This window comes from Heptranchias perlo, chromosome 31 (genome assembly GCF_035084215.1).
Source record: "Heptranchias perlo isolate sHepPer1 chromosome 31, sHepPer1.hap1, whole genome shotgun sequence".
In the NCBI taxonomy this organism is placed as follows: Eukaryota; Metazoa; Chordata; class Chondrichthyes; order Hexanchiformes; family Hexanchidae; genus Heptranchias; species Heptranchias perlo.
Window position 1 is genome coordinate 33,016,587 of NC_090355.1, and position 23,078 is coordinate 33,039,664.

At 45.1% G+C, this 23,078-nt stretch overlaps 1 protein-coding gene across 1 annotated transcript in view; it reads left to right on the top strand.

Moving 5' to 3' along the window:
- pip5kl1 (phosphatidylinositol-4-phosphate 5-kinase-like 1) overlaps nucleotides 1–23,078 on the top strand; it is a 55,467-nt gene that overhangs the window by 6,762 nt on the left and 25,627 nt on the right. The window contains exon 2 of the mRNA XM_067969906.1: nucleotides 22,585–22,776. Within this exon, the coding sequence (XP_067826007.1) occupies nucleotides 22,585–22,776 (192 nt within the window). The remainder of the gene's footprint in view (nucleotides 1–22,584; nucleotides 22,777–23,078) is intronic.

Below are 23,078 nucleotides of genomic sequence, written 5' to 3' on the forward strand. Positions count from 1 at the left end.
GGTGTAACGTAGGGAAACGCGGCAGCCAATTTGCGCACAGCAAGATCCCACAAACAGCAGTGACCAGATAATCTGCTTTGGTGGTGTTGGTTGAGGGATAAATATTGGCCCCAGGACACCGGGGAGAACTCCCCAAAACACTGATGCCTGCCTCAAAAGTGGATGGTTGGCAAGTATGAAATTCCCTTCAAAAATATAGAATATAAATGGAGAGGGATGAGTTCAACATAATACAGGCGAGTGAGGAATGGAATAGCAGGAAATACATAACTATATGTAGTGCAGTACGTATAGCAAATCTATATTTTTATTTAGGAGCAGTGTTGCTGGTGATCAACTAGTGATCCATCTGTAAATGATCTGCAGATGGAAGAGGGGCCAATGGTGCCTTTTCTATTAAGCGATTAGCAGCTGTTACAGTTAATATTAGCAACAACAACTAACCTTTATATAGCGCCTTTAAAGTAGAAAAATGTCCCAGGGAGCTTCTCGGAGGTGCAAATATCAAAAATGGACAATGAGCCAAAGAAGAAGATATTAGAAGTGGTCAGGAAGTGGGTTTTAAGGAGGGTCTTAAAGGAGGAGAGAGAGAGGGGTAAGTGGTTTAGGGAGGGAATTCCAGAGCTTAGGGCCGAGGCAGCTGAAGGCACGGCCGCCAATGGTGGAGCGAAGGGAGGGGTTAAGATTTAAGATAATTGGCAAAAGAAACAGGGGAGATGAGGAGAATTTTTTTTTTTACACAGCGAATTGTTATGATCTGGAATTTACTACCTGAAAGGGTGGTGGAAGCAGAGTCAATAGTAACTTTCAAAAGGGAATTGGATATATACTTGAAAAGGAAAAAATTTGCAGGGCTAGGAGGAAAGAGCAGAGGGAGTGAGACTAAATTGTGTAGCTCCTTCAAAGAGGCATGATGGGCCGAATGGCTTCCTTCTGAGCTCTATGTTTTGGGTTTCGTATCTGACCTCCCAACTAATTGTTATCGACAGCGTCAGGAAACCAGTCAACGTGTGGTTTGTTTCCAAATTCCACTTTGTATCAGAACAAGAGAGTTAGAGCAGATTGAGTTACAGTCATGGATAACATTCTATCCTCCGATGATTCCAGTTAAATTGCTGTTGAATGTTTAGAGGGCAAAAATGGACTGGTTTTACTTGGGGTTGCCAACCCTCCTGGATTGTCCTGGAGCCTCCAGGAATTAAAGATTCATCTCCTGGACACTGCTGCGAGCAAACTCCTGGGGAGAAACATCATTGGGGCGTCAAGAACAATTGTGTGTGTGTGTTTTCTTTACATTTTCTTTAAATACTTTCATTTGTTAGTTATAAAAACATTGGAGATGAGAATAAAAGGCTGTTTGACTGGGTGGGGCGGTTCGAGGCAGGAGGTCATGTGATGAGACCTCCAGGGATATGTCCAACCAGAGATGGCAACCCACCCCCACCCTCCGAGCTTAACTCCTTATTTTGTGTTGATGTTTCTAGTTGGATATCCCGCAGATGCTCACAACGCACACTTGTGTGAGGTACTTGTGTAAATGTGTTTTTTTTTTACCAACAGTATTTCATAAGAACATAAGAAATAGGAGCAGGAGTAGGCCATTCGGCCCCTCGAGCCTGCTCCGCCATTCGATACGACCATAGCTGATCTTCGACCTCAAATCCACTTTCCCGCCCGATCCCCATATCCCTTCATTCCCCTAGAGTCCAAAAATCTATCCATCTCAGCCTTGAATATACCATATTTTTAAAGAAGTTTATTGACCTATTTTTGCTCTAATACCGCGAGGGCTGCCATTTCGAAATCCCACCTCCCAGGCAGCTAGGTTATCTCTGCTTGCACTAAATCACGATCATCTTTGTTTTTGTTTTTATTTCTTTTTAAAAATCATGATGATTTATTAATGCTGCTGATATTTGCATCCTCTTAGTGGGAAATGGGAAGAGTAAACATTACAGTGAAACTTTTAAAAGCTTCAGAAAGGACTATTGTTATGCAGACAGCGGCTTGTGCACAGCAAGATCCCACGCACAGCAGTAAGATAAATGACCAGTCAGTCTTGATTGAATGTTGCTGAGGCCACAGTTGAAACAAACAAATGCTCTTAAAAGGAAAGCATATTTGAGTTTAGTAAATATTTAAAAATACATCAATGTATCACTATACCAGTGCTAGGGTAAAGCTACTTCTGATTGCATGTCAGCCGTGGCTCAGTGGATGGCACTCTTGCCTCTGAGTCAGAAGGTCGTGGGTTCAAGTCCCACTGCGGAGACTTGAGCACAAAATTTAGGCTGACACTCCCAGTGCAGTACTGAGGGAGTGCTGCACTGTCGGAGGCGCCGTCTTTCGGATGAGATGTTAAACCGAGGCCCCGTCTGCCCTCTTGGGTGGACATCAAAGATCCTCCGGTACTGTTCCGAAGTAAGAGCAGGGGAGTTCTTCCCGGTGTCCTGGCCAATATTTATCCCTCAACTAACATCACTAAAACAGATGATCTGGTCATTTATCTCATTGCTGTTTGTGGGATCTTGCTGTGCGCAAATTGGCTGCTGCGTTTCCTGCATTACAACAGTGACTACACTTCAAAGGTATTTAAACAAAAGCAAAATACTGCGGGTGCTAGGAAGCTGAAATAAAAACAGTAAAATGCTGGAAACACTCAGCAGGTCAGGCAGCAGCTACGGAGAGAGTTAACATTTCAGAACTGACCCCAGTTTCTGATGACAGGCCATCGACCTGAAACGTTAACTGTGTTTCTCTCACCACAGTTGCTGCCTGACCTGCTGAGTGTTTTCCAGCATTTTACTGTTTTTACTTCAAAAAAAGTACTTAACTGGCTGTAAGTTAACTTCAATTATGCGGAGCGACTAGAGAATCTGGGGTTGTTCTCCTTGGAGCAGAGAATGTTAAGAGATTAGGAGAGCAAGGAGATTTGATGGAGCTGTTCAAAATCATGAAGGGTTTTGATAGAGTAAATAAGGAGAAACTGTTTCCTGTGGCAGACGGGTTGGTAACCAGAGGACGGATTAATAGTAATTTTCAAAAGGAAGTGGATAAATACTTGAAAAGGAAAAATTTGCAGGGCTATGGGGAAAGAGCAGGGGAATGGGACCAATTGGATAGCTCTTTCAAAGAGCCAGTACAGGCACGATGGACCGAATGGCCTCCTTCAGTACTCTATGATTCTATAAAAGCGCTTTGGGACGTCCTGAGGTTGTGAAAGGCGCCATATAAATTTCTATTGACCCTGTGTCACAGTCTGCACTGCAGAACGGATCGAGGAACTGCAGTAAGGATTTCCAAACTTGGCTCGAAGAAGCACACCTGTCACTTGTTGTGCTGTAAGGGTATTTTTCTGCTGCATGTTTTGTTAGAAGACACCTGCAGCACTGAAAGAAGTAGGTGTTTGAGGTTACCTGGCAACGTGATTGTTTATCACCTATTGTATGATTATGGGGTGGATCAGGAGCACTGGAATCAGCTGCATTGCTGTCAATATTAGGCCTGCTGACTACAGATTTTTTTTATCCTGGTACAGTCTGAAAACCCTGCCCTGCACCATTCCGTTGCAGGATAGTGGCACAGATGATTTAAAAAAAAAAATAAATAAATGGTGGATTGTCAGAAAAAAGTTTTGTAATTGAGAAGGAGGGCATCATTTAAAGCAATATCTGTGTAGGTTTATTTAGAGGGTATATTTTAGTTTGCAGTCTGAAATCTGGCCACCCCTGCTACGATTTAAATAAAGGTACAGCCCACAAGCTTTCGATCCAGCAGACTAATAGCGATGGGTTTTGTGTTTGCAACTTTCTATGTACAGTCTGTCCTGGAATGAACAGTCAGTCACTGAGTGGAGACACTGTATTAAAGACACTTAAGGGCCTGAGCTGTACCAGGCCTTGGGAGGGACCAACTAGCAAGGAGGATGCCAGAAACAAAGAGAATGATTATCAGCTCGACCTAGCCCCAGGGAGCACAAAACAAAATTGGGCAGATCAGATCAGATCAGAGGGCAGCCAGATTGCTGTCGACAACCTTGCATTATGTCCGAGGAGGTAAGGACTGGTGAAATCTCTCAAAATATCTCTGCGTGCCTGAAGGGTTATTGCTGTGCTTTATTTTTCTTCATTTTAAGCATTTATTATGATATAATAAGAATGAATTGGATTTGCAACCAAACTTAGGAAGTTTCATTTGACACGTGTGAGTTATGCGGTAGTTAGTTAATTTGGCGAACCCAGCAAATTAATTGATTCCTGGATTTTGTGCATTTCTCCAGTCTTGCTTTGCAGAAATGTACAGAACGTTGTTTTTAGTTGCAGATTTTATCTGCGTACGATCGAATTAATCCCATTTTGAAAGCTGCAGTACTCGATTAAAACTGCAAAAAGCCTTTCTGTGTGTTAAAAAAAAAAATTCAGACTAGATTTCAACAGTAACTACCAATCAGGTTATATTCAGAGCAATATTGGAATCAGGGGGAAAAAAATGAAATCAGGAGTTGCAGTTGATGGTATTGATTAAAGGATGTCTGTGCTGGCACAAACTTTGTTGACTGCATAGGTTATGAAATTTTCATTTGTACAGAATTTAAAGTAGGATGTTAGTATATTACATAGAATTACATAGAATTTACAGCACAGAAACAGCCCATTCGGCCCAACTGGTCTATGCTAGCGTTTATGCTTCAACACGAGCCTCCTCCCACCCCTCTTCCTCTAACTCTATAAGCATAACCTTCTATTCCTTTCCCCCTCATCTACGTATCTAGCTTCCCCTTAAATGCTATTCACCTCAAATACACCTTGTGGTAGCGAGTTCCACATTCTAACCACCCTTTGGGTGAAGAAGTTTCTCCTGAATTCCCTAGGTTACTGTAAAGAAATATAAAGAGGAGGAGGAAGGGATTCTTGTAAAATAATAACAATGTAAACAGTTGAACTAAGCGGTTCTTCTAACAATCCATTCGCTGAGCTCCCTCGAAGGCTGAGTAGATAAGCATCATTAAGCTATATAGAACAGGAAGGTCTCGGGTTAGATCACCTGTGTGTACTGAGTTAGCTGATATCATCTGGAGCAGTATTTGAGCTGATAAACTTGAGCTCATCTAAAACTCTGCTGCCCGTATTCTAACTTGCACCAAGCCCCGTTCACCCATCACCCCCTGTGCTCACTGACCTACATTGGCTCCCAGTCTAGCAATACTTTGATTTTAAAATTCTCATCCTTGTTTTCAAATCCCTCCATGGCCTCACCCCCTCCCCATCTCTGTAACCTCCTACAACCCTCCAAGATCTCTGCACTCCTCCAATTCTGGCCTCTTGCGCATCCCGGATTTTAATCGCTCCACCATTGGCGGCCGTGCCTTCAGCTGCCTAGGCCCTAAGCTCTGGAATTCCCTCCCTAAACCTCTCCGCCTCTCTACCTCTCTCCTCTTCTAAGACGCTCCTTAAAACCTACTTCTTTATCCAAGCTTTTGGCCACCTGCCCTAATGTGGCTCAGTGTTAAATTTTGTTTGATAACGCTCCTGCGAAGCGCCTTGGGATGTTTCACTCCGTTAAAGGCGCTGTATAAATACAAGTTGTTGTTGTCAACTTGGCTTCATTGCCTCTGGGCGAGGGCAGAAAGAAAATTAGCAAGAGTAGCTGCTCGATCACTATCCAGCGACTCAGGCTGGAAGGTGCAAAGTCTGAGGATATTGGGCCGGACTGGGTCGGGGGTCTGTGGTCAAATAGCCCGCTGACACTCACTCTCCAGGTTCATTCACGACCACTTGGGTGAGATATCAGAGGTCTGTCAGCATCTGTACCCCAGCAATAGCAATGTCTGCAGGAGAAAAGGGGTGAAATTTGGGGGGGTGTGTAGGTAGGAGCTTTACCCCCAAATTGAGTCAAAACAGAACACTCGTTCCCATTGAAAACTCAAAGATTCCTAGTAGGAAAGATTTATTGTATTGTCCCATTCTGTACAAATTCAACATGTACTCCCGGGGCTTGCTCAAGGACAATGTCTTGATGTTGTCTTCAGCTCTCACCTCGCAGTACCTCAATCCCTATTCCACCCCACTTCTGCTTCAGATAGACGGTTCAGAAAGGGCAGGATTGGGTACTAAATATTCCTGGATTCAAGGTGTTCAGGAAAGATTGGGAAGGAAAGAAAGGAGGGGGGGTGGCAGTATTGATTAAGTAGAATATTGTAGTGCTGGAGAGAGAGGATGTCCCAGAGGGGTCAAGGACAGAATCTATTTGGTTAGAGTTGAGAAACAATAGAGGTGCCATTACACTACTGGGGGTATTCTATAGGCCACCAACTAGTGGGAAAGATATAGAGGAGCAAATTTGCAGGGAAATTACAGAGATGTGCAAGAACCATAGAGTAGTGATAATGGGGGATTTCAACTGTCCAAATCTAGACTGGGATAGTAATAGTTTAAGGGGCAAAAAGGGGGAGGAATTTTTGAAGTGTGTTCAGGAGAACTTTCTTGACCAGTACGTTTCCAGCCCAACGAGGAAGGAGGCATTGCTGGATCTGGTTCTGGGGGAACATTTAAGAAACAACGATCATAGTATCATGAAGTTTAGATTAGCTATGGAAAAGGACAAGGACCACTCTAAAGTAAAAATACTCAATTGGAGGAGGGCCAATTTCAGTGGGATGAGAATTGATCTGGCCCGGGTAAATTGGAATCAAAGATTGGCAGGCAAAACTGTAATTAAACAATGGGTGGCCTTTAAAGAGGAGATGGTTTGGGTACAGTCTAGGTACATTCCCACGAGGCAGGAAGGTAGGGCAACTAAAGCCAGAGCTCCCTGGATGACAAAAGAGATAGAGAGTAAGATGAAACAGAAAAAGGGGCGTATGACAGATGTCAGGTTGATAATACAAATGAGAACCAGGCTGAATATAGAAAGTTCAGAGGGGAGGTGAGAAAGGAAATAAGAGGGGCAAAGAGAGAGTCTGAGAATAGACTGGCGGCTAACATAAAAGGGAATCCAAAAGTCTTCCATAGGCGTGTAAACAGTAAATGGGTAGTAAGAGGAGAGGTGGGACTGATTAGGGACCAAAAAGGAGATCTATGCTTGGAGACAGAGGGCATGGCTAAGGTACTAAATGAGAATTTTGCATCTGTCTTTACCAAGGAAGAAGATGCTGCCAAAGTCACACTAAGTGAAGAGGTAGTTGAGGTATTGGATGGGCTAAAGATTGATAGAGGAGGTACTAGAAAGGCTAGCTGTACTTAAAGTAGATAAGTCACCCGGTCCGGATGGGATGCATCCTAGGTTGCTGAGGGAAGTAAGGATGGAAACTGCAGAGTTACTGGCCATAATCTTCCAATCATCCTTAGATACGGGGGTGGTGCCAGAGGACTGGAGAATTGCAAATATTACAACCTTGTTCAAAATAGGGTGTAAGGATAAACCCAGCAACTATAGGCCAGTCAGTTTAACCTCAGTAGTGAGAAAACTTTTAGAAACGATAATCTAGGACAAAATTATTAGTGCCTTGGACAAATGTGGATTAATTAAGGAAAGCCAGCACGGATTTGTTAAAGGCAAATCGTGTTTAACCAACTTGATGGAATTTTTTGATGCGGTAACAGAGGGTCGATAAGGGCAATGCGGTTAATGTGGTGTATATGGACTTCCAAAAGGCGTTTGATAAAGTGCCGCATAATAGGCTTGTCATCAAAGTTGAAGCCCATGGAATAAAGGGGGCAGTGGCAGCATGGATACAGAATTGGCTAAGTAACAGGAAACAGGGAGTAGTGGTGAACAGTTGTTTTTCGGACTGGAGGGAGGTGAACAGTGGTGTTCCCCAGGGGACGGTACTAAGACCACTGCTTTTTAAAATATATATTAATGACTTGGACTTGGGTGTACAGGGCACAATTTCAAAATTTGCAGATGTCACAAAACTTGGAAGGGTAGTGAACAGTGAGCAGGATAGTGATAGACTTCAAGAGGACATAGACAGGCTGGTGGAATGGGCGGACACGTGGCAGATGAAATTCAACGCAGAAAAGTGTAAAGTGATACATTCAGTAGGAAAAATGAGGAGAGGCAATATAAACTAAAGGGTACAATTCTAAAGGGTACAATTCTAAAAGGGGTGCAGGAACAGAGAGATCTGGGGGTATATGTGCACAAACCGTTGAAGGTGGCAGGGCAGGCTGAGAAAGCATTTAAGAAAGCATACAGGATCCTGGGCTTTATAAATAGAGGCATAGAGTACAAAAGCAAGAAGGTTATGACAAACCTTTATAAAACATTGGTTCGGCCACAACTGGAGTATTTTGTCCAGTTCTGGGCACCGCACTTTAGGAAGGATGTGAAGGCCTTAGAGGGGGTGCAGAAGAGATTTACTAGAATGATTCCAGAGATGAGGGACTTCAGTTACGTGGATAGACTGGAGAAACTGGGGTTGTTCTCCTTAGAGCAGAGAAGGTTGAGAGGAGATTTCATAGAGGTATTCAATATCATGAAGGGTCTAGACAGAGTAGGTAGCGAGAAACTGCTCTAATTGGCAGAAGGGTCAAGAACCAGAGGACGTAGACATAAGGTGATTGGCAAAAGAACCAAAGGCGACATGAGAAAAAACTTTTTTACACAGCAAGTGGTTATGATCTGGAATGCACTGCCCGAGGGGGTGGTGGAGGCAGATTAAATTGTGGCTTTTAAAAGGGAATTGGGTAAGTATTTGAAAGGAAAAAATTTGCAGGGCTACAGGGATAGGGCGAGGGAGTGGGACCAGCTGGATCGCTCTTGCAGAGAGCCAGCACGGACTCAATGGGTGGAATTAGCCAGAACTAGCCGCGCCTCTAGCCAAGCTGTTCCAGTACAGCTACAACACTGGCATCTACCCGACAATGTGGAAAATTGCCCAGGTATGTCCTGTCCACAAAAAGCAGGACAAATCCAATCCGGCCAATTACCGCCCCGTCAGCCTACTCTCAATCATCAGCAAAATGATGAAAGGTGTCGTCGACAGTGCTATCAAGCGGCACCTGCTCACCAATAACCTGCTCACCGATGCTCAGTTTGGGTTCCGCCAGGACCACTCGGCTCCAGACCTCATTACAGCCTTGGTCCAAACATGGACAAAGAGTTGAATTCCAGAGGTGAGGTGAGAGTGACTGCCCTTGACATCAAGGCAGCATTTGACCAAGTGTGGCACCAAGGAGCCCTAGTAAAATTGAAGTCAATGGGAATCAGGGGGAAAACTCTCCAGTGGCTGGAGTCATACCCAGCACAAAGGAAGATGGTAGTGGTTGTTGGAGGCCAATCATCTCAGCCCCAGGACATTGCTGCAGGAGTTCCTCAGGGCAGCGTCCTAGGCCCAACCATCTTCAGCTGCTTCATCAATGACCTTCCCTCCATCATAAGGTCAGAAATGGGGATGTTGGCTGATGATTGCATAATGTTCAGTTGCATTCGCAACCCCTCAGATATTGAAGCAGTCCGTAACCGCATGCAGCAAGACCTGGACAACATCCAGGCTTGGGCTGATAAGTGGCAAGTAACATTTGCGCCAGGCAATGACCATCTCCAACAAGAGAGAGTCTAACTATCTCCCCTTGACATTCAGTAGCATTACCATCGCCAAATCCCACACCATCAACATCCTGGGGGTCACCATTGACCAGCCACATAAATACTGTGGCTACAAGAGCAGGTCAGAGGCTGGGTATTCTGCGGCGAATGACTCACCTCCTGACTCCCCAAAGCCTTTCCACCAACTACAATGCACAAGTCAGGAATGTGATGGAATACTCTCCACTTGCCTGGATGAGTGCAGCTCCAGCAACACTCAAGAAGCTCGACACCATCCAGGACAAAGCAGCTCGCTTGATTGGCATCCCATCCACCACCCTAAACATTCACTCCCTTCACCACCGGTGCACCATGGCTGCAGTGTGTACCATCCACAGGATGCACTGCAGCAACTCGCCAAGGCTTCTTCGACAGCACCTCCCAAACCCACGACGTCTACAACCTAGAAGGACAAGGGCAGCAAGCACATGGGAACAACACCACCTGCACATTCCCCTCCAAGTCACACACCATCCCGACTTGGAAATATATCGCCGTTCCTTCATCGTCGCTGGGTGAAAATCCTGGAACTCCCTTCCTAACAGCACTATGGGAGAACCTTCACCACACGGACTGCAGCGGTTCAAGAAGGCGGCTCACCACCACCTTCTCAAGGGCAATTAGTGATGGGCAATAAATGCCGGCCTCGCCAGCAACGCCCACATCCCATGAACGAATAAAAAAAAAGGTCTCCTTCCATGCTGTAACCATTCTGATTCTATGGTTCATGTAGGGTCATGTAGACTATCAGCCAAAACATTGGACTTCAATATTGCAATTGTTTTTTTAAAAAAATCAAGAAATGCTGACATTTACAGAATGTAGCAGAGACCCCACCCTCACCCCTCAACTAATGGACCACCATCAAACAGAAAAGGAAGAGAACATTAGCGTCATTCTACAAACCCCGATCTTTTTCAGTTGTGCATGCACCAGAAGGAACTGTGCTCTGTATTGGAAGTTGATGGAAACATTTTCATGAATTTTGGTGGGAAAGGGTAGAGGTTTTCAATGAGCAGGTGATTTTTGGAGCTCGGGTAGTCGAGCTCGATGGCCATGATCGATCATCCGCCCCCACTGATGTTCAGCTTTGACACTTCCTGGCCAGGCTGGTAGGTGAACAAACCTGTAAGAAGAAAAATCCATTCCCATTCACAAAAAAACTCACCAAAACTCACGGGATCGCAAAGTGCTAATAATGGTGGGTAGAGAGAAGTTCATCGTTCCCTTGTTGGCTGGAGAAAGAAGCAAGGGCCCCAAAACGGGTTTAAAATATGTTCAAAAAGCAAAAATGTCAGGCTACAGAAGGTCATGGATGGACCATAGTGTGATAGGATGTGGGTTTGTGTCTGCATTTCTCTGCACTGTGAGTGACTGAGCTGTGCCTTTGTGGCGAATTACATAGAATTTACTGTGTGGAAACAGGCCATTCAGCCCAACTGGTCTATGTTGGTGTTTATCTCCACACGAGCCTCCTCCCTCCCTATTTCATTTAACCCTATCAGCATATCCTTCTATTCCTTTCCCCCTCCTGTGCTTATGTAGCTTCCCCTTAAATGCATCTATGCTATAGGACTCAACTACTCCTTGTGATAGAAAATTCCACATTCTCACCACTCTCTGGGTAGAGAAGTTCCTCCTGAATTCCCTATTGGTTTTATTAGTGACTATCTTATATTCCTGGCCCCTAGTTTTGGTCTCCCCCGCAAGGGGATACATCATCTCTACGTCTACCCTATCAAACCCCTTCATAATTTTAAAGACCTCTATTAGGTTACCCCTCTGTCTCTTTTCTAGAAAAAAGAGCCCCAGCCTGTTCAGTCTGCCTTAATAGTTATAATCTCTCAGTTCTGGTATCATCCTTGTACATCCTTGTTTGCCTGCATTCCCTTTAGGATGGGGGGAGAGGGTGCTATTACATACACCCTCTCCCTACTTACAATAAAGGTTAAGGTTGAGGAGAAATGGAATCTAGAGGTGGAGTTAATGTAAGATCTTCGTTGAACTCCTCACGGCAGTATTCCCGTGGCAAAACATAAAACCTAATTAAATTTAGAATTAAATTCATCCGAATAAAAACTTGCACTGCTGAAGAATGGCCATTTTCAGAATCTTACCACATCAGCAGAGAATAAGTCTGAGGCTTTCATGGTCAGGCTGGAACTCGAGTCCTGTATTCAGTTCTGGTCTTGGATGCACAAGGGAAAGGCCCTGGAAAGAGAAGGACCATGAATTGATCCCTAGTGTCAGAGGACCAAGTTATGAGCAAAGGTGTTGAAAAACTTGGATTCTTCATTTTCGAAAAGGGGGTAAATGAGAAGGGACCTTATAAAGGAACATAGGAACAGGAGTAGGCCATTCAGCCCCTTGAGCCTGTTGCGCCATTTAATTAGATCATGGCTGATCTGTATCTAAATTCCACCTACCCGCCTTGGTTCTGTAACCCTTAATACCCTTGCCTAACAAAAATCTATCAATCTCAGTTTTCAAATGATAGGGCTATAAGGTACTAATTGGAATCGAAAAGGTTAATCCTAATATTTCAAGATAAGCCATGACTGCAGGACAAGGGGACACAGGCACGTTCAGGACTGATATCAGGAAGTACTTCTTCACACAAAGAGTGATCAACACCTGGAATGGGTAGGTAGTGGAGACAAAAACCTCTGGAGTCCTTCATCTGGCAGTAGGATGGAGCTTTCTATAGACGGGCGAGATAGACGAGACAAATGGTCCCTCCTATTTGTACTTATCGTTATTGCTACTTTCTGAACACAAGATCATAAGTGAAACTGACACACGGAAATATGATCCTGTGTTCGATTGGGAATTTAGGAAAATTTGACGACAAGGTAAGCATGATTCTAAAAGGATGGACAATCCATGGATTGACGGCTATAGCTATGCTCATTTTTTTTTTTCCGAGCCAACTTTGTGTCCTGCAACAATACGACTTACGACATGCCAGCATCGTAGTGATGTTTTTGGAGAGGAAATCTTCCAGGAAATTAGCTACCTTAAAACTCCCCAGTGACATATTGCATTCTTAATAGTTTCTTTCCAACAACAGCATGCGTTTACACAGTGCCTTTAATGTTCAAAACATGCAACAGAACTTTACGGAGCGAGGAGGAAAAAATAAATAAAAGGAATAATGGAATTGACGCCAAGCCAAGGTGGGAGAGTTAAGAGCAGCGAGGGGTTTAAGGAGGGAGTCGCAGGGCTCAAGATGGCGAAAGGCTTTGTCACCAATTTTGGGATGAAGAAGGGGGCAAACGCACAGAAGGTTAGAGTTGGAAGAGCATAGGACACGGGAAGATATACAAGGCCGGAGGTTGCAGAGGTAGGGTGAGGACATGCAGGGGTTTGAAGGCGAGGGTGAAGCATTTATTTTAATGCAACAGGAAGCCAGTATAGATGAGCGAGGGACAGGGGTGCTGGACAACTGGGATACGGACAGCTGAAGTCGTGAATAAGTTGGAGCTTGTGGAGGACGAAGGATGGGAAAACATTGGGGCAATCAAGTCTAGAGGTGACAAGCACCGATGAAGGTTTAGGAGGAGGTCGGGGCGGAGGTGGGTGATGTTGCAAAGGTGGCAGTAAGCAGTCTTGGTGATGGATTAGATGTGGGGTTTGAAGCTTAGCTCTGGTTTGAAACATAGAAACATAGAAAATAGGAGCAAGAGTAGGCCATTCGGCCCTTTGGACCTGCTCCGCCATTCAAAATGATCATGGCTGATCGTCTAACTCGTAGTTATTGAGTTTATAACTTTGTTGGGCATCTTATGATCCTTAGGTCATCAGATTGCTGAACCCACACACATACCATATCAATATCCTGCTCCATTGCCCAAAGTTATCATCCTTTTCCAATGTTATCTCAGCAGCCTTTGCTTCCTATCTTTGCTCTTCCTGAACTATGACTTTACCCAGGAGTGTCATTGTGATCAAAAGATAGGATCTATAACCGTACAGTTTAAACCAATTCTGCCTACATTAACTGTTCTGTATTAAAAACAATGTAAAAACATATCTATATTCTTACACATAGAAACATAGAAAATAGGAGCAAGAGTAGGCCATTCGGCCCTTCGGGCCTGCTTCGCCATTCAAAATGATCATGGCTGATCGTCTAACTCAGTACCCTGTTCCCGCTTTTTCCCCATATCCCTTGATCCCTTTAGCATTAAGAAATATATCTATCTCCTTCTTGAATACATCTAATGACTTGGCTTCCACTGCCTTCTGTGGTAGAGAATTCCACAGGTTCACCACCCTCTGAGTGAAGAAATTTCTCCTCATCACGGTTCTAAATGGCATACCCCGTATCCTGAGACTGTGACCCCTCGTTCTGGACTCCCCAGCCATCGGGAACATCCTCCCTGCATCTAGTCTGTTTAGTCCTGTTAGAATTTTATATGTTTCGATGAGATCACCTCTCATTCTTCTAAACTCTAGTGAATATAGGCCTAGTCGACCCAATCTCTCCTCATAAGTCAGTCCTCCCATCTCAGGAATCAGTCTGGTAAACCTTCGTTGCACTCCCTCCATTGGCGAGGACATCCTTCCTCAGATAAGGAGACCAAAACTGCACACAATACTCCAGATGTGGTCTCACCAAGGCCCTGTATAACTGCAGTAAGACATCCCTGCTCCTGTACTCAAATCCTCTTGTAATGAAGGCCAACATACCATTCGCCTTCCTAACTGCTTGCTGCACCTGAATGCTCGCTTTCAGCGACTGGTGCACAAGGACACCCAGGTCTCGTTGCACCTCCCCTTTTCCCAATTGAGAACACCAAGGATTCACACGGCATGATTCTATGTGGCCAGAGAGGGAACAATGACTAAGTTATTCATTCCCATTATCTCTCATAGAATTTTACAGCACAGAAGGAGCCCATTCAGTCCATCGTGTCTGTGCCGGCTTTTTGCTAGAGCAATCCAAAACTAATTCCACTCCTCCGCGCCTTCCTTTAGTTCTGCATTTCCCTCTGCTTCTAATACTTAATCCACATTTCTCTTAAAAGATACAACGGTCTCTGCCTCAAAGCATTCCATGCTCCAACAGCCCTCTGCAAAAGGAGATTTCTCCTAACTTTTCTCCTCACTTCATTAGTGATGATTTTAAATTGACAACCACTCGTCACTGACTCCCCAACCGGAGAAAATAGTCTTTATCTATTAACCCTATCAAAACCTTTCATCATTTTAAAAACTTGATTAAATCTCCTCTTAGCCGTCTCTGCTGCAGCAGAAAGAGCCCCAGTACCTGAAGTGTCTCCTCATAGTTTCTCATTCATGGCATCATCCTGGTGAATTTACACTGTACGCTGTCCTTGGCTTTAATATCCTTTCTATAATGGGGTGCCCAAAAACTCCACACAGCACTCTAACTGTGGCCTGACCAATGACTTGTACAAATTTATCACTCGCTCTTCACTCTTGCACTCTATGCCCTTATTATTTATAAAACTCACAATGCTATTAGCCCTTTTTAGGCGTTATCTACCTGTACTTGCAGCGATTGACTCCTTGGGAGTCTCTGTTCATTCACACCCTTCATTGATGAAAGCAAATTACATATTTTTTAATATTCATTCTCAGGATATGGGTGCGCTAGCAAGGCTGGCATTTATTGCCCATCCCTAGTTGCCCCTTGAGAAGGTGGTGGTGAGCTGCCTTCTTGAACCGCTGCAGTCCGTGTGGTGAAGGTTCTCCCACAGTGCTGTTAGGGAGTTCCAGGATTTTGACCCAGCGACGATGAAGGAACAGCCGATATATTTCCAAGTCGGGATGTTGTGTGACTTGGAGGGGAACTTGGAGGTGATGGTGTTCCCATACACCTGCTGCCCTTGTCCTGCTGGGTGGTGGAGGTCGTGGGTTTGGGAGGTGCTGTCTAAGAAGCCTTGGCGAGTTGCTGCAGTGCCATCCTGTAGATAGTGCACACTGCAGCCCCCCGGTGTGCCGCTGGTGGAGGGAATGGATGTTTAAGCCAGAGGATGGGCTGACAATCAAGCGGGCTGCTTTGTCCTGCATGGTGCCGAGCTTTTTGAGCATTATTGCAGCTGCACCCATCCAGGCAAGTGGAGAGTATCCCATCACACTCCTGACTTGTGCCTTATAGGCGGTGGAGAGGCTTTGGGGAGTCAGGAGGTGAGTCACTCGCTGCAGAATATCCAGCCTCTGACCTGTTCTAGTAGCCAGGGCATTTATGTGGCTGGTCCAGTTGAATTTCTGGTCAATGGCGACCCCCTGGATGTTAATGGTGGGGGATTTGGTGATGGTAATTCCATTGAATGTCAAGGGGAACGTTAAGGAGTAATAACTGACCATACACAATGTGCTGTGTATTTTCATAATGTCAAGTGACTACTGCATGTGAACACACACATGCATACTTACAAACACGCATACTACGCTGTATCTTATCAACCTGGGAGCTTAACCAAATGTGAGAGACGTAGTAATGACTCATTGCTCAGTCAGAACCTTCTATGTCACCTCTGCTTCTAGTATGTGTTGGTATATTGTGAGCCTGTTTACATTGTGTGTCACGAACCCTACGCACCAATGAATAAGCGGACTGAAGAGAATGGAACATTCTGGCAAGTTCCACAGAGAATGCATGGCTCCAACTGCAGTTTTTCAGTAGCACTCTCAGGAAAGAGTGTGACTCAGCAGAGATTAGACTCAGCTGATATCCGTTAGAAAGTTCAGATTGAGGAAAGTCGGTTCGTGCCTGACACGGGTCAGTTAGCAAAGGAGGATTACAACTCCTCCAACTCACTCCATTGGCTTTTCAACTGATTGGCCATTAATCAGTAAAAGCCCTTTGTGGTAACAGTGCCTTCTCTTTTAAAGCTGTGTTTAATGAAGGTTGCTATCTCCCTCACTTCTGAGGAGATGAAATCATGTCAGGTTTGTAAAAACAACTTGCATTTATATAGCGCTTTTAACGTAGTAAAACGTCCCAAGGCGCTTCTCAGCGATTATCAAACAAAAATTTGACACTGAGCCGCATAAGGAGATATTAGGACAGGTGACCAAAAGCTTGGTCAAAGAGGTAAGTTTTAAGGAGCATCTTACAGGAGGAGAGAGAGATAGAGAGGCGGAGAGGTTTTGGGAGGGAATTCTAGAGCTTAGGACCTAGGCAGCTGCAGACACGGCCGCCAAAGGTGGAGCGATGAAAATCGGGGATGCGCAAGGGGCCAGAATCGGAGGAGTGTAGAGATCTCGGAGGGTTGTAATGAATAGCTTCTTGCTATTTGACTCTTCCGATCAGGCTCACATCTGGTTTTGGACACAATCTCTCCCATGCCGCACAAACCTCTGTGTTGATTTGTAGCTCAGTATTGGGCGTGAAACAATCGGGCATCTTGTATGGACCTCACATAAAACCAATCTCCATTGCAACTAGGGATGGGCAATAAATGCCGGCCTTGCCAGCGACGCCCGCATCCCGAGAACGAATAAAAGATTTTTAAAAAAGGATTAACAGGAATTTTTGCAAATGTTTCAAATCATGATTTTGTGTGACGCTGTAGTTTTAAAAGGAAAACTCCATCCTCTCCCAGTGCATTGTGCAAATTCTCTGAAGATTTTTAATGCTAATTTTCCATTCCTGTTAGTTGGCGACCTCACGGATATCAAATGAACAATTCATTTTCCACTGGGTTTGTCGTCCTTCTCCTGAATTTATTACCATGAGGAGTGGGGAGGGGGATCATCCTTTCTGCATGTGGTTTGACCAGACTTGATTTTGTGTGAGAAATAAAAAATTGACCCACAGATTATGTACCAGGCCCACTGTATTTACTGGCCAAACAGTTAGAAATGAATCTTTAAAAAATCAAGTGTAATTATTCTATATGGGTTTGTCATTTTCTTGACAATTGTTCCATTTTTTTTTAAAGAGAGCTCTACAGATTTGGCACACCCAATAAACATGATTTAAGTATCAAAATGTGATAATGTGCATTTTTGTAAGGGTCAATATCCCTTTCCTTAGTCCTGTCGTACAGTAAAATCCCTTATCTGGACTCCGATGCAGTCAGACTCTCTCATGGCACAGATTGTTACTTCGTTTGTTTCCTTCAATTTCTGTTTCTAAACCTTACTTTCTTGGCAAATATTTTCCCTCTTTTTAAAAAAAAAAATTCTTTCACGATTTTTGTTCAGCAAGGATATTAAGGGTTACAGAACCAAAGTGGGTAAGTGGAGTTAAGATACAAGTCAGCCATGATCTAATTGAATAGGATTGAGGGGGGTGAATGGCCTCCTCCTGTTCCTATATATAATTCTCTATTCTTCCCCTCTCTTCCTCTGCTCCTCGATCCTGCCCCTTCAGGTCACCCCCCCACCCCCCCCGGCCCTGCTGGGCTCGAGATGACCACAGGGAAGGAGTGTATGAGCAGCTGGTGCAGGTGATTTGGTCCAGTTTTGTCCATTGCTCAGTAGACCTCCCTATGGTAGGAGGGCTAAGATTGGGAGCTTAGCCAAGAGGGGAATGCAACCAACGTGGCACAGTCCTTGACGTCATATGTTGGTGCTCCATTGTGTTGCACCATGGACTACGATGGTCTTAAGCGACTGTAGAAGCACTTAGCATTCTGCTGTCCATATCTATAGCAATCTGCCATGGTGTTCCTCACGGTAAATCAGAGAATAAACTTTTTATAAGGATTGGGGAATGTTACACACATTCTGCTGCTAAGGTGGAACTGTGTGTAACTGGTGTGTCCCTTTAAGGGCATAAAATCTAATTGCTGTATAGACACATCCTGAGGTCAATTGCAGGCTATAACCCTCCAACAATGCTTCTTCTAACTCTCAACTATTGTACGACAGCAAAAAATGGACCAGGCTGGTATATTTGTCTAGGGTTTGAGGCCCAATTTGTTTCTTGAGCTTTCCTAAATAAATCAACTCAAGTTAAAAAGATCAGCCGCAGCTCAGACATCAGAAGGCAAACGGTACAACTTTGGTTGCAGGACTGAAAAGAACACCAGAAGATAAATTTCTAACCACAACTTTATTTCACTTCTACGTTGGATAAGATAATGGGCCAGAATTTGCTGGAGGGGGCATCTCACGGCGTGCCCGGTCAGTTAGACGTTTTCCTGCGCCATTCAACTCAAAACATGTTTTTTTGCCCCCGTAATTTGCTGGAAGTGCGAGCTGATAAGGGCGGGGCGAGGGAAACAGAGCATCCGGGACCTTGGCGAAAGACGGAACAAAACAGTGTATCTCCTCAATCAGTGAGGTGAGATTTAAGGATTGAGAAATAAACAGAGGAAGGACTGAGCAGGAGGGTGAATTAAAGTCAAATCAGATGCAGAAAGAAATAAAGAGGTAAAGAAAAATTAAATTAAGAGAGTGAGAAAAAAAAGACAAAGGAAAAGTAAGATAAAAAAATTTTACACGCCATAATTTTTTCAGCAAATTCTGGCCCAATCCAACCGCCAAATAGATCATCACAAACAGTACAATAACTTGGTTCGAGATTTATAACGGTCCAGTATTTGCTGGGTTCAATTTAATATTTTCAAAATTACAGCATCGGAGCCTTGGCCGGGTTCAACTTAATGCAGCATATCAGTGTTGTTGTTCTTTAAAGATTAAAGTCCATGCTTAGCAAAGTTACCCTTTTTCCGATTTATATAGAGGAATAACAAGGGGCAGTCATGTTCTTTAGTTCCATCTTAGACAACTTGGCCCTGCAATCCTGCGGGGGATCAGCTCATCTCCCAGCAGGAAACTGGCAGAATCCCCAGGGAAACGATGTAAGTGGAAACGGTATAAGTGGCCATCTTCAGTTTACAGTATTTCCCTGAGGGTCGTGACAGTCTCCTGCTAGAATTTTATTTTTTGTTATTCTTTCTCAGGATGTGGGTGTCACTGGCAAGGCCGACATTTATTGCTCATCCCTAGCTGCCCTTGAGAAGGAGGTGGTGGGCCTTCTTCTTGAACCGCTGCAGCCCATGCGGTGAAGGTGCTCCCAGAGTACTCAGGGCAGTGTCCTAGGCCCAACCATCTTCAGCTGCTTCATCAATGACCTTCCCTCCATCATAAGGTCAGAAATGGGGATGTTCGCTGATGATTGCACAGTGTTCAGTTCCATTCACAACCCCTCAGATAATGAAGCAGTCCGAGCCCGCATGCAGCAAGACCTGGACAACATCCAGGCTTGGGCTCATAAGTGGCAAGTAACATTCGCGCCAGACAAGTGCCAGGCAATGACCATCTCCAACAAGAGAGGGTCTAACCACCTCCCCTTGACATTCAACGGCATTAATATCGCCGAATCCCCCACCATCAACATCCTGGGGGTCACCATTGACCAGAAACTTAACTGGACCAGCCACATAAATACTGTGGCTACAAGAGCAGGTCAGAGGCTGGGTATTCTGCGGTGAGTGACTCACCTCCTGACTCCCCAAAGCCTTTCCACCATCTACAAGGCATAAGTCAGGAGTGTGATGGAATACTCTCCACTCGCCTGGATGAGTGCAGCTCCAACAACACTCAAGAAGCTCGACTCAATCCAGGACAATTAGCCCACTTGATTGGCACCCCATCCACCACCCTAAACATTCACTCCCTTCACCGGCGCACTGTGGCTGCAGTGTGCACCATCCACAGGATGCACTGCAGCAACTCGCCAAGGCTTCTTCGACCGCACCTCCCAAACCCGCGACCTCTACCACCTAGAAGGACAAGAGCAGCAGGCACATGGGAACAACACCACCTGCACGTTCCCCTCCAAGTCACACACCATCCCGACTTGGAAATATATCGCCGTTCCTTCATCGTCGCTGGGTCAAAATCCTGGAACTCCCTTCCTTACAGCACTGTGGGAGAACCTTCACCACACGGACTGCAGCGGTTCAAGAAGGCGGCTCACCACCACCTTCTCAAGGGCAATTAGTGATGGGCAATAAATGCCGGCCTCGCCAGCGACGCCCACATCCCATGAATGAATTAAAAAAAAAGGGTGCTGTTAGTTCCAGGATTTTGCATAGAATTTTACAGCACAGAAACAGGCCATTCAGCCCAACTGGTCCATGCCGGTGTTTATGCTCCACACAAGCCTTCTCCCACTTTACTTCATCTCACCCTATCAACATATCATCCATTTGACCCAGCGATGATGAAGGAACAACCGATATATTTCCAAGTCGGGATGGTATGTGACTTGGAGGGGAACTTGGAGGTGATGGTGTTCCCATGCACCTGCTGCCCTTGCCCTTTTAGGTGGTGGAAGTTGCAGGTTTGGGAGGTGCTGCAGTATATCCTGTGGATTGTACATCCTGTGGATTGTACACACTGTAGCCACAGTGCGCCGGTGGTGGAGGGAGTGGATGTTTAAGGTGGTGGATGGGCAGCTGATCAAGCGGGCTGCTTTGTCCTGGATGGTGTCGAGCTTCTTGAGTGTTGTTGGAGCTGTACCCATCCAGGCAAGTGGAGAGTATTCCATCACACTCCTGACTTGTGCCTTGTAGGCGGTGGAGAGAAATTACTGCAGGGGTGCTGGGTAGAACCCCTGAACAATTTTAGAGCCCATTACTATAAGAGGATACAACCTCTCCGAGTTGATGATAACTCTGCTGCCCATACCGTAACTCGCACCAAGTCCCGTTCACCCATCACCCCTGTGCTCACTGACCTACATTGGCTCCCAGTCCGGCAATGCCTTGATTTTAAACTTCTCATCCTTTTGTTCAAATCCCTCCACGGCCTCGCCCCTCCTTATCTCTGTAACCTCCTCCAGCCCTACAACCCTCCGAGATCTCTGCGCTCCTCCAATTCTGGCCTCTTGCGCATCCCCCACTCCCTTTGCCCCGCCACAGGTGGCCGAGCCTTCAGCCGTCTAGACCCTAACCTCTGGAATTCCCTCCCTAAACCTCTCTACCTCTCTCTCCTCCTTTAAGACCCTCCTTAAAACCCACCTCTTTCCTGTCCTAATGTCTCCTTATGTGGCTTGGTGTCAGTTTTTATCTGATTACGCTCCTTGGGATGTTTTACTCAGTTAAAGGTGCTATATAAATGCAAGTTGTTGTTGTAGTTTAGTTGCTATATCAAAATAGTTCCTCCTTCCTCTGTGACGTCCTGATTGACCACCTCCGTGGGCTTGTCATCTGCAATCTTTCTTCTTGGTTTATGAGCAGCCTTCTTTCCCTGATATTTAGCTAACAGCTGGAGAAAGGGTGCTCTTTATCATACTTCTGCGATTTTATATTACTGAGCTAACTGATGGAATACCCTGTTTCACGGTAATACGTTCAACCTTTGTATTCCTTGTCTCCTGAAAGCTAAGGCACAAAAGCTCCCTTTTCAGTACTTTCACTGACCTGAAATAACCCCACAACATCAGAATTGCTATTGCTTCTCCAGCCTGCAGCAGCTGGCGTAGGGGGGTTGCCAATCCTCCAGGATTGTCCTGGAGTCTCCAGGAATGAACGATTAATCTCCAGGACACCGCTGGGAGCAAAAACCCTGGGGAAAAAAAAATCATAGGAGCATTAAAAAAAATTATGTTTTCTTTCATTTTCTTTGAACACTTCTGTTTGTTAGTTGCAGAATATTGGAGATGGGCGAGAAAGGCCGTTTGACTGATAGTCAAGAATCATCCAGTTAGGAAATGAAGAGTCCTTTCGCTTCCCGATTGGCTGTGGGATGGCGGGGCACTGCGAGGATGGGCGTGTCGGGCGACCAATGGTGGGGGGGGGTGGGGGTCGGCGGGAGGGTCATGTGATGAAATCTCCAGGAATACATTCAACCTGAGTTGGCAACCCCTAAGATAGCTCGGTGGACACTACAGCACCAAAGATGAGATTGTTAGCTCAGGCCCTGTGCCTGGTTAATATCATCGTCTCTTGCTCTTCCCTGAATAATAACCCTGCAGTAATCTATCGAAGCCTCCCTGGGACCCAATTAGATGAATGATTAAGAGGGTTTTACGGCACTGATTTAGTTTGTTTGTTTTTATAGTCAACCAGTCAAGACAACAGCAGCAAACAACGGTCAGCCATGAAGAGGAAGTTTCTGTGGCGAGTCAGACAGAAGTGGAAACTGCTGGGCCTGTTTGAGATTGACCGAGATCATGAATTTTATGACTTTACCTGTATGCTGAAGGAGGGACTGACAGCTGCAGTTCAAGTCTCCATCGACACCCCACGATTGGTAAGATCAACCAGAGTGTCTATTGACAACACTGTGTCAGCCGATGAGTTGGAGGCGGAGCGGGACTTACAGCAGGACTCACAGCAAACAGTCTATTTTACAGCAAACAAAGCCTATTTACTCAGCAAACAGTCTATTTAAACAGCGCACTGCAGCAAACAGAGTCTATTTAAAAAAAAGAGTCTCTACGAACTAAACCAAACAGAACTCATGACCGAAACTACAGCAACTTCTCCTGATAAAAGCAGGATTATTTCTCCAGCAAAATGCAGTGAGTGGAGGATAGTCACAAAATACAACTT